Below are 12,126 nucleotides of genomic sequence, written 5' to 3'. Positions count from 1 at the left end.
TTTTCGATTATCAGAAACAAACTCGATCTGCGTATGGACTAGGAGGACCTACAGCTAAAATTTCAAGTCTCTAGCTCCTATAGATTCTGATACCCTTGCGTTCATACATACGGACAGACGGACGGACGGATGGACAGATGGACAGATGGACGGTCGGACATATGGACGGACGGACAGACAGACGGACTATTGATGCTGATGCTGAGACGGCTATTGATGCTGATCAAGAATATATATACTTAATGGAGTCGGAGATGCTTCCTTCTGCCTGTTACAAAACTTTACATTTGCACAAAAACATTATACCCTTTTTACCCATTTTCAATAGGTCCATAAAAAAAGATATTATTTTTTATCTGATTAAATACACAGAAATATATTTTACCTGTTTGTATTGTCTATCAGACTTTAAGATAGTTTCTGGAAAGTCTGCAGGGACCGATTTATTTTTCAGATATAAAAAAATATATATACATATATATATATTTGACATACGTTTTAAGTTAACTTAGTATATTGAAAACTTCACATTTTTGTGTGGTTCTTTTAGCTAGAGTTCTTTCAAGATAATATAACGATACGGCAAAAAGCATTCAAAATTTTGAAACCCCTCAAAGCGCTCTTCAAGCTTCCATCTTTAACATTACCTTTGTCAGGCTTAAAGCTAAAGCGGCATCCACAAAAGTTAAGCGCACATCAAAAGCCAACTAATTTGGCTGTAAAAATAACATTAAATCACATTCATTTCGTCTTGCTGGGGCAATAATAAAAAAAGCAAAAGGCGAATGCCCCAGCAAAATCGAACACATCTATGCCAGAGAAGGCAGGAAGATTGCTACCTTGGCTACCTTCGATCCCTGACAGCAGCATCCAACCCACCCACACGACTGGCTCTTTAAGCTTATGTTGCACTTGACTGATTTTTATGCTTTGATGCTCAATGATTTTATTATTAAAAGCAACTGTCGTCGTCGTCGTCGTCGTCGTCGTTGTCGTTGTCGGTTCGTGTGGGGTTGGTCGCTGCTTTCTTTTTTTTTTTGTGGGTTATTTCATTTACAAAAAACTCTCGCTGCATGGCCAAAAAAAAGGGCTACAACAATAACAACTGGGTTGCTGCAAAATTGCTGCCGGCTGCTGCTTCTGCTGTGGCTAAGGCACTGCCACTTCACCTTTGCTTTGTGCTGTGGCTGCCACACTTGGGAGTCGCTTAGCTGTCTAAATATGTCACTTGAATTTGACGACGGCCACTTGCACAAAAGCTGAAACACCCTACCGCCCGCACCCGACCCACAGCACAAAACTGTTGCCTTCTTGCCACGCACACATATGTGGGGGGCCCCATTCCAAGAAAATCCTACCACCCGCTGCTGGCCGTGTCTTGTTTTCTTAAAATATTAGTTACCTTTGGGTTCGCTGTTTTTCTGACTTTCTCTACGCGTGGCCGTAGGAGGGAAAATTGTTTTACTGCTTTTTATTGTCATCTTTGTTATTTCCCCGGACCCCCAGCAACCGACCAGAGTCTGCTTGTGTGTGTGGCACCTTTATTTCACTATTTTGTTTTTTCCTAGTTCCACCATTGTCTGTATTTGTGTCTAGTGTTTGCTTTGACTCAGTTACATCTAGCAGCGAAGACGGCCAAGAGCAAGTTGTCATGAATAATGAAAAAGCAACGTGAATACATTTCTTTTAGTCATAGAGTTTTAGTGTGTGTGTGTGTGGGTGTGTGTGTGTGTAGGAAAATGGGAAATGGAGAATAGTATGCTCCATGGGAGCTGCGGCAGCACACACACTAGAAAAACTTTCGAGCGAACTGCTCGCAAAAGCTTACATTACATTGTTTTCTTGTTTACTTTGTATTAACAAATTAACTTATATACCCTATATTAAATTTTGATCGGATCAATTCATTAAAATTAAGATGAAGATTAACGCGACTGATGGGTTCCCAAATGCCTTTCTATGCGAACATTTTGTCAGCTTGTAATTTGTACCTTTATTCTGTCTGAGTCGGCTAGATCGAAACACAATATCATAAGGGCATCATTCATATGACAAATATAATATCCAAACTTGTCAATTACATAACAAAAAAGCGAAAACTTGTCAGCAATGAACTATACAGTTAAACCATATCTCAATGAGAAATGTTTGAGGTTCAATATTGAAATAAAGTGAAATAATGAAACGCGTTTAAAATTTTATGAATTTTACTATAGCTACTTAAGCGATTATTTTTGCCAGTGTATGGCCCAATAGATGCGGCCAGCTGTATATATTTTTAGCCGACTCCAACACACCCCGCCAATATAGTCAATTGCTAATTCAGTCACAGTAACAGTCACAGTAGCAGTAGCAGTAGCAGTAAATGAAACAGTCACGGGGAAAGGCGCGACTGTGCGTGGACTGTGTCTTCGGCGATTCTATTTGTGCCGTCGAGTCATTGTCACAGTCACTCCCCACGTCCACTTGCAGATAAACAGGGATATTATGCAAGTGTGCGTGCGAGTGTGTCTGTGTGTTTGTGTGTGTATGTTAAGGCGTGGGGAGTGAGACTTCGTTTTCCCTCCCATATATATTTTCCTTATTTACCATTCATTGCTAGCAGCCGTGCTCATACACAGTTCACCCTGTTTCGAGTGTATGTGTGTGTGTGTGTGTGTTTGTTATCCTTAGCCTTAAGCTAGTCGCAATGAAACACTAGCTCCCCGCCCACACATATTGATGATGTGCCCCTCGCTTGGGTTTCCATGTTGTTGTTGTTTGCATTTCACATTCGCTGCTCGCTCGATGAGAAAATCGAAATCAACAAAGCAAATAAACATTTAATAAAGCGCAAAGGTGTCAATAGATTTCTGGTCATTCGACTTGATGCCAGCCGAAGGGGGCCAGGCGAGAGTCGGGGGAAATAGCTAAAGAAAACTGGCATGCTAATTAAAACGAGCTTCCCAGAACTTTAAATGAACTGCCAGCCACAAAATGACAGCATCAGCGTCAAGTGCTGCTGCCGACGGGTGGCAGTGTCTGGGTGGCGAGGTGCGGGTGGGTGCTTGCTTAATGAAAAACTTGACGCTCAGCAAGTACAACTTCTGGTTGATGTCAAGCGAACCAACTACAAAATACACAACACGCATCGAGACGCCAACTTGGCAAAGAATCTTAAGTTCCTTAAGTTCAGACAGCCAAAGTGCAATTTTGGCTAAGCCAAAATGAGTCCCGGATGTGGCTCCATAGTAAATGCAAATATATATAAGAATACTGCTCGACTGGCCAATGCCCTAGGGCTAAAGATATTCTCGTAGATTAAAAGATAGCTTTGACCAATAGTTTAAAATTATTAATATAGTTTTTATATAAAATAGGTAGATGGTACTATAAAAATGTTGGAAAGATGGGTAAAATTATATATTAATAATAAAAATAATAATAATAATAATAATAATAATAATAATAATTATAATAATAATAATAATAATAATTATTATTATTATAATAATAATAATTATAATAATAATAATAATAATAATAATAATAATAGTACAATATTTAAATTGCTAATAATAACAATCATAATAATAATAATAATGAGCATACTAAGAAATATAACAATAATACCAATCATGATCATTTATAATAATAACAGATATATGTATTTATACCATTATTGAAGATGCCTGTTTCATTGTTGTGACAAAAAAAAGTTACTCTCGGCTAAGGCATTTTTAAGGAGTATTTAAAACTCAAGTTTGGATCCTCCTTATCAAAATGTACACAATATTAACATACATTTTTGTGTTTAAATTTCAATTAAGATTCTCGAAAGTTACTGTTGCCTTTATAAGGAAATTATCGATAACTGTGCATTAATCTAAATAGATACAAGCAATATGGTATTTTCAATTTTAAAATAAATTTAAAAAAAATATAAATATAAGTAAATCTACCAAGCATATTGTATGTCAATATCGACGAGGTTTAATGGTGTCGCTTGCTCATGCTGTTTAATAATATATGTACGTATGTGTTTAATGCTGTTCCAATTATTTTTAGGTATGCAATAACAGCAAATATATACATACATATGTGTTTGAATGTCGTACATGTTTCAGTCAGTAAGCTTCCCACTAAAAGTCAAGTCTACATAAATACACACAAAAACACCCTATACTGGAAGCGTGCAGTTTTTTTCTAGTACTTTTCTTAGGAGCTTAGGAGCATAGCTAATATGCCCTATCTATATGGCGTAACGGACACAAAGTATAGGTTCAAGGAAGACACCGAAAGAAGCAGCCCTGTTCTAAACAAATTTCAATATAACACTTTGCTAACACGTCGAGTCCAGTTCGGTCGTGAGGAATGGCCCCTACCGTTCCGAGCCACTCCTGCAAGCCTCGTCGAGCTATGTGTTAATGTGGCCGATAAGCTGCCGTTGCCCTCGGTCTTTGAATGGAACGATATGGATATACGACTATGGATAACCCGCTATGGGTATCCACAGTACATGGTGAGTCTCTTGCAGTATATGAGAAATCCTCAATTACGTACTCGTGAAATCCACAGAACACATTTCGTGTGAATATGATCTGGGGTAGAAAGCTGTTGTTACTGGACGCTGATGCGTTGTCGGCAATGAATATCAAGGATTTTGATCACATAAAGCACATTACCTATGGCATTCGCATGTTGTTTCACTTTGAGCTGACGAAATTCTCGCACAGTATTTCGCTGCCGGATGAGAAACCCAACGAGCTCTATTTGCTGTGGCACACGCAGACGGGCCTCAACTATGATGCAGTTCGTCGCTCGGATTTGTATAGACGCATGCAACTCATACGGGAACGTTCTCCATATCTGGATCATTGGGATATGCTCGATATGTGGCTACGTCGGGAACGTGAACGCAAGTACAGCGAGCTGATTGCACTCGTGCCGCGCTATAAGTTGTACACGTGCAAGGAGACCCCAGAAAAGAGTACAAGTCAGACCACATCGGAATCTGGCTTCGATAACAATCATTGTCGTACGTGTCTACCGCCTTGCGAATGCTGGTGGACAGAGCGGGATACATTGTTACCCTGGCGTCTGAGCTACCTGAATCCGGGCAAGGGGATCACACACAGCGCCTGGATGGCCACTGAGAAACAATGCGTACACTGTATACCGCCGTGTGAGTGCCGTTGGCTTTCACGCTACTATCTGACTGGCACAGTGATCAGCTGTCTCAAGAATAAGTTTCCAGAAAAGTTTGCACCAATTTTCGACGCGACTGGCCCGCCAAATATACGCGCGAGTGTAATGGTGCGTTGGACTCGTTTCTCGATTTAGATTTAGATTGTCTCTGTACAATATTAGTGTGGTAAATGATTCAAAATCTGAAAATCATATTAAAATATTAGAAAAATAAAAACATATACTATATGTATATATTAAAGGGAGCTCGTGAATAAATAATTCGATTTTTTGTAGTTAACTGGTTATAAATCAACGCAAATATTGTAGCTGATTCGAACCATCTCCCTTCCCCTGGCTACGGTTTCTGTGCTTGATTTTTCACATTCTACAATCCGATTGAAAAACATAGATGCATTCTAGTAAAATGCTTTGGCATGTTATCGAACGTATTGTCTCTCTCGCTTACTTTGGTCAAAAGCACATGCTGGCTCGTTATTCAGCAGTTTATGTGCACAGGGTATGGAAAATAAAAGATGCTAAACAAGCAGAAACAGGCATAACGTAACAAAGACCATGTACCCCATACATGCTCAGACTCGACCCGAGAACTTTCTGTACCCAACACAACTTCCCATTGCAACCGAGTGGTTGATTCGGTTCTTGCTTGGATGCTTAAACCGCAGCACAGATAAAGGGCAAATTACTTTTTGGCCAAGAAGCTGCCGAGAAGCCAAAAACCACGAGCCGCAAGCTGAAAACTAAACACAGCGCTGGACAGTCAGCCAGATGAGCAGGGCAAGGGGAGACAGCATTCGCAGGACAGAGGATGAGAGTCAAGGCAACTGAGATGCTAAAATAGAGTTTGAATGCGTGTTGAAAATGGGTTTATAGTGATCCTCTTGAGAATTGAGGCTGGCAGCAGAAAGAAATTTCGGTTAACGGAGATCAAGCGCAGCCTGATTTATGAAACTGTTTGTTGACATTGGCTTGAAGCCATAAAGTTTAGGGTTGAGCCAGGGAATTTCTCTAGGGTCGTTGTACTAATATTTCACGTGAGTAAGCAACATAGGAAACTGCCAAGCAGTTTTGTGCATTATGTTATTTGTTAAGGGTGTTCTTGTGTTCCCCGAACAAGTGTTAGTTTAAGTAGGGTTTTTTTAAGAGCATTCTCTGAAGCATAGTAAAATTGTTTCATTGTAAACAAATAGTTTCTTTGAAATTTCTGCACAAGAATTGGTAATAATCTATTTTTTAAACAGCTTTTAACAGCTTTTGACTACATTATTTTTTTTAAAAGCTTTTAAAATAGCAATTTCATTAAGAAGTATCAAAACTCCGTTTTAAATTCAAGTTACAATTCTCACTATTAAGCAACTATGACATCCGTAGATTCAAAGCTTTTTACCGTAAAGCTTCAAGCTCAAAATAGTATGGCTGACAATTAAAAGTATCTGACTCTGTGAAGAGCGTGGCTTATAATGATTTGAATTCTTCAATAGGCATTCAACATTTGTGTGAACAGCATTATTGTCTGTATCTGGGACAACCGCAAACCTAGTCGCAGGACTACCTTAAAACTGCAGGTTGTCGGTTTGCCTAGTGTCACACATATAAAATGTCGCAATATTGCTGCACGAAAATCCAAAAACCGACCCTGAGCCTTGTCTGCTTGCAAAAAGCGCAAAGTACTGACAACAACAGCCAGTGGCATGACAACCAGGACCACGAGTAGTAGATAGGCCAGGGCCAGGACAATGTTGGAGCGTGCGACAAACTTTGAGTGTGCCACAAAATTGGATGCCGGCAGGCGGCGGCAATTGTTGTTGTTGTCGTTGTTGTTGCAACCACAAAAATAAGTGTTTACAGCATTGATTACAAGCGTAGGCGTGGGCGTGGCAATAGCCACATTGCAGTTGCCGTTGCCATTGCCGTTGCCTTTGCTGTTGATTAGAGTTTAACCCACAAGGATTTTTGCATTTCTTAGATGCAAAGCCAACAGACTACTGTAGTCAGTGTGACCAGAGCCAGGGCAGCGTGTCAGTAGTGTCATGGGAAATTCCAAAGCTTGGCAAAGAGAATGCCGTGCGGGGGGGCTGGGCTGGTGCTGCGGTCTTTAGGTGTCGACTCGGCGGCCGCATACAATTGACAAACTGTGAAACCCTTTTTGTGGCACTTCCGTTGCGTTTGTTTTCCACAGTTTACAACGCAACAACGACAACAAATCAACAACCCCCAAAGCACGCCTTGCCACGCCTTGTGTTGCCAGTTGTGACAAAAGTTTATACCCAAAGCATTTGAACTGCATTTCATTATGGTACAATACTGCCTGGCTTAGCCACAGCAAATGCAAATTCTGTTGGCGCCATATTGAAAACTGTGTGGCTGTCACCCCGCCACCCCGCCACACAGACCACCAGGCCACCAATTCCCACTTTACCTAACCGCAGCGTCAGTCTTTTGTGGGGAAGCGTGCTCCAAACGAAGCGTATAAGTGGCCCTTATCGTAGCTGGAATTGAAGTCAATGGGAACGGGAGCCAGTTGGGTTGGGAGCGCAGGCATTCGGGAGCTCTGGGTTTCATGGTTACCAAAGCGGGCACAGAGCACCGGCCACTAGTAGCTGCTTGTATCGCCCAGTGCGAGTATGTACTATGTATATTGTATTGACAAATATTCTCATGACAATAGGAATTTTTATTGAATTTATGCAAAAATTGCAAATTTTGTTGTGCAAGTATTTTTATACTTTTTCTATTTCTTTTAAATTGTTTTGCAGTATGCTTTGCTTATGAGCGTGTATTGTAAAGTTCTGTAAGGCAGTAAATTCATAAGAGTTGAAATACACATTTATTCCTTAATGTTCGTACTATACTACTATACCCTGGAGTGCTCGACTAGCAGATACGCTCAATCCCACGCCGAGTTGCCTTTTAAAACATTCACACATTTTATTAGACATATATACTCACTTAATACAGAGTTTACGCTCCGGTTGTTAGCTAACTCCACACTATGAAAAACTTATTCTGAGCGTCGGTGCTTAGAGTCCGACTTTTATACAATTTTCTAAGCATAAATGTGGTACCGAAATGTGGAACTCCAGAAAACGGCAGATGCTTAAATATATTTTGTTTTAATTTTTTGGTTCTAGCTGAAGGTTCGCATACAAAGAGTGGAATATTTATAGTCTATGCGAATACCAACTTTCGGGAATCAAACTCATTCAATTTATTAGATATTCTTAAAAAAGTAATTCACAAATTCGATTTTTATCGGTTTTTCGGAGATGGGCGTAATATCATTTTGGGTATGTTATGGGCGAATATATGGTACAAATATCAATAAATATACTTTACCGCCCTCTGCCTGTTGCATACATTTGCACAAAACCTGTATACTCTTTTTAGCCATTTTCAATGGGTTCAAGGTGTAAGAATCAATCGTTCCTATGGCAGCTATATGATATAGTGGTCCGATACAGCTGGTTTTGACATATGTGCTACGTGCAACAGAAAGAGGGACTTCTGCAAAATTTTATTAAGATAGCTTTAAAACTGAGACACTAGTTCGCATAGAAACAGACAGACGGACAGACGGACATGGCACTATCGACTCGGCTGTTGATGCTGATCAATAATATGTATACTTTATGAGGTCGGAGACGCTTTTTTTTGCCTGTTACATACATTTACATTAACACAAAAACATACCCATTTTTCCCATTTTAAATGGGTTCAGGGTATAAAAATGAAAATATCAATATAGAACCCATTCAAAGCAGAGCCCAATTACTTTAAATATTTTTTTATTCACTATTTTCATGTTGTTTGATTGAACTTTACTGAATATTAAAGATCCGTACGCATTTTATCAATAAAATACTCAATATATTGTTCCTCGCTATGATTGAATCTACGCGCATTATCAATGCAGTCCAGATAGCCAGCCTCATTGTTCATGCGCTTCAGGGCACCGGCCCTATAGAGCCAGGCACGCAAACAGCGTCCATCCAATTTCAAAATGACATAATCAAGATCTATTAGGGCCCGCTTAAACTCACGTTTCCTGTTTACAGTTGCAGTTGGTTGGATAAATGGACTGACTTCGTCAGTGGCCAGCAATACTCACTTGATGTAACACAGGCTGCGATTTACAAAGAGCACAGCCGAATCAGGTATATATTCCAAGCCCTTGGAATAGTGCTCAATCGCTTTGTCAAAGTTTACCTTACGATACTCCAAATTGCCAAGCCTATGCTCAAACTAATATCGTCTTAATGGATGCGTGAGACTTAAGAATTTTATAAAGCTACCTGCGATAATTGGATGCAACGCGTATACGCTCCTCACGTGCCTTAATCCGGTCCTCGCTGCTGACATCGATCTGGCGCATGAAGCTCAATTGATTCATGGTTGATCCTATAGAACTCTTTCTGAACGTTAGCTTGTTTTTCTTTGCAAAGCGCGAGCTTCGCGACAAAACCATAAAATTGTCATCTGTGATACCCGCACTATAGTTAGTTTCCACTTCGGGATCGTTGTCCTTGGCACTAGGTAGCAAGAATCAAGGTCTGTACTCTTTAAAAGTGTCACAATCTCTAGAACTTACTCCGTTCTTTTAGCATTGCTCATGTCAATTAAGAACTTCATGATATCGTCCACCTTTGAAGGTGTACGTAAGAAGTTCTCTTCTAACTCTCGGTGCGTCGCGGTCGGCATTGTGTTAACGTAATTAAGTATTTTTGTTTTGGTGTTTAAGTATTTATATTTAAGTATTCGTGCTTATGTATTTGTGTGATGTTGTTATTGGTGTTGTTTGTTTAATTCAGTTTCTATACTAAAAGTTTACACGACTTGTTGACTACCTCACAGCCAACTTGGCTTATTCAGCCAACAGCAACAATAACAAGTAAGAGGTTCTAGGCGGGAGCTAACGACTAGGAAATACTCTAAACTCTCTTATTCAAACAACAAATGCAGTTCGTGCAACGCGCTCGTTTGAAGTAATCGAGATAAATTTAAACAAGTAACAGGTTCTAGTCGGCAGCTCCCGACTAGGGGATACCCTGAACCTTCTTCTTCCAACATAAAATGAACATATATATTCTATTTTAGAAGCTACATGTCAAGTTTGGTGACCGTACCTCTTATTATTTACCAAAATTGCCCAAAAACAGGATATCGATATCGATTTTTATCGATTGCTTGGAGACGGAGTAAGTTATCGATTATCGGAAACAAACTCGATCTGCGCAGGAACTAGGAGCACCTACATCTACAATTTCAAGTCTTTAGCACTTATAGGTTCTGAGATCCTTGCGTTCATACATACGGACGGACGGACAGACAGACGGACATGACTAGATCGACTCGGCTTGATGCTGATCAAGAATATATGTATATACTTTATGGGGTCGGAGAAGCTTCGTTCTGCCTGTTACATACATTTGGCTTTCGCACTAATACAATATACCCTTATACCCATTTTTAATGGGTTCAGGGTATAAAAAATGTTCCCTTAGTAGAGTTCGAACTCGCAACTGACCGCATTACTTTCTGACGACTCTACCTAACAGTCACACCAGCCAAAAATAAAAACAAACACAGTTTCACCGGTAGGGCTCGAACTCGCGACAGACCGCATCAGTTGCTATGCCCCTACTCAACAGTCACACCAATAATCGTGTATTGTTGAGAAAAAAACGAATTAAAACAATCGCAATTGCAATGCTGTTGATAGAATGCGAAGCTCACGCGCATGAATGTGTGTGTTTACATATGTATATACAGAAATCCTTGATATTTGTGACCCATCCAATTGTGTAGCAAAACATAACTTTGGTTTTTTCTTAACCGATCTAAATGAAATTTTCTACAGTATGCCTTATTCTACCATAGAATATTTGTGTATTATCAAAGAGTCAATTGCATTAAAATTGTGGCTTAAACTGGTGGGCAATATAAGTTGGGTAACATGATTTATAGCTCTTGGGTGGTAGCGGGGAGGTTGAGATAGGTATAAAATAGAAGATACTTGATATACTTATATATAATATTCTAGGAGCAACATATCATGTTTGGTGACTCTAGCTCTTAATGTTTACCCAATTTTCCCAAAAAACAGGATTTCAATATCGATTCATATCGATTACTTGGAAATGCGGCAAGTTATCGATTATTAGAAATAAACTAGATCTGCGTGGGCACTAGGAGGACCTACAGCTAAAATTTCAAGTCTCAAGCTCTTATAGGTTCAGATATCCTTGCGTTCATACATACACAGAAAGAAAATACAATATACCCTTTTTACCCATTTTCAATGGGTTCAGGGTATAAAAATCAAGAATTTCGTAATCGAATCAAGTCAACCCGGTCATAAAAGTACGGTAGGACCTGTAATACTTGATTCAAGTATGAATTCAAGTATTAATTTTAAAGAACGAAAATACTTGAATCAAGCATTGTTTGGTAGGTTTTTCAGCCTAATTGTGCTGAAGACCAATATGTTCTTAATACAATGCCAGTTTGAGCTAAAAACAAGCTTGTATAAATCTTTATTCAAGAGCTCACGAACTTAATCCATACTAAATTTATGACCCAAAATACTTTAATTAACCTCATTTAGTATTAATACAAGATTTTGTGATCATATTTCAAGCATACATTAAAATTGGTAGAAGATTAATTTATTCTTGGAACAAGACCCAATCAGTCATGAACCAAGAACTCCCATACTAATATTAAAACCAAAGTGTACTTTTTTTATTATTTAATATTAGTTGTTCACAAGTTATGCCTTAATATTACAAACACTAAAAAGAAAAGAAAATATATAATTTGTTAAAATAATGGAAATGGATTTCTTACCTTGTTTAATCAACTTCTGGCGTCGAGTCTAGTCGTTTCGATAAATTTGATGGCATGAAGCTTAATGTTCCATCATCTATTCCAAACTATGAT

The 12,126-nt window shown here is 39.1% G+C and overlaps 2 protein-coding genes across 3 annotated transcripts; one reads left to right on the top strand and one right to left on the bottom strand.

The window, feature by feature from the left end:
- Window positions 1–4,114: 4,114 nt before the first annotated feature.
- On the top strand, window positions 4,115–5,420 carry LOC115766212. The gene is made up of 2 exons (XM_030710063.1): window positions 4,115–4,501; window positions 4,558–5,420. Exons 1-2 carry the CDS (start codon window positions 4,223–4,225, stop codon window positions 5,320–5,322), a joined length of 1,044 nt encoding a protein of 347 aa, XP_030565923.1. The 5' UTR covers window positions 4,115–4,222; the 3' UTR covers window positions 5,323–5,420.
- A 3,554-nt stretch (window positions 5,421–8,974) lies between these two features.
- LOC115766140 (tetratricopeptide repeat protein 12) lies at window positions 8,975–9,989 on the bottom strand. Of its 2 annotated transcripts, XM_030709973.1 has the most exons (4): window positions 9,776–9,989; window positions 9,480–9,716; window positions 9,296–9,418; window positions 8,975–9,232 (listed from the first exon to the last, which is right to left on the bottom strand). In XM_030709973.1, exons 1-4 carry the CDS (start codon window positions 9,883–9,885, stop codon window positions 9,016–9,018), a joined length of 687 nt encoding a protein of 228 aa, XP_030565833.1. In that variant the 5' UTR covers window positions 9,886–9,989; the 3' UTR covers window positions 8,975–9,015. The 2 variants fall into 2 exon arrangements, with proteins under 2 accessions (XP_030565833.1, XP_030565834.1); XM_030709974.1 differs by lacking the exon at window positions 8,975–9,232 and having other exon boundaries at window positions 9,347–9,429.
- Window positions 9,990–12,126: the final 2,137 nt, after the last annotated feature.

Source organism: Drosophila novamexicana, unplaced genomic scaffold (genome assembly GCF_003285875.2).
Source record: "Drosophila novamexicana strain 15010-1031.04,08,12 unplaced genomic scaffold, DnovRS2.1 tig00001062-arrow-arrow-pilon, whole genome shotgun sequence".
Taxonomy (NCBI): domain Eukaryota; kingdom Metazoa; phylum Arthropoda; class Insecta; order Diptera; family Drosophilidae; genus Drosophila; species Drosophila novamexicana.
Note: the sequence above shows the minus strand (reverse complement) of the source record. Positions and strands in the feature narration are given on the sequence as shown.

Bases quoted from the DNA above. Each gene is read 5' to 3' on its own strand.
- LOC115766140 (XM_030709973.1), bottom strand. From the start codon at position 9,885: ATGCCGACCGCGACGCACCGAGAGTTAGAAGAGAACTTCTTACGTACA. The intron at 9,419-9,479 runs GTAGCTTTATAA...GTTTGAGCATAG, and splicing joins GTTGCATCCAATTATCGCAG to GCTTGGCAATTTGGAGTATC. The intron at 9,233-9,295 runs GTGAGTATTGCT...AACTGTAAACAG, and splicing joins CGCAGCCTGTGTTACATCAA to GAAACGTGAGTTTAAGCGGG.
- LOC115766212 (XM_030710063.1), top strand. From the start codon at position 4,223: ATGCCCTATCTATATGGCGTAACGGACACAAAGTATAGGTTCAAGGAA. The intron at 4,502-4,557 runs GTGAGTCTCTTG...TGAAATCCACAG, and splicing joins ATGGGTATCCACAGTACATG to AACACATTTCGTGTGAATAT.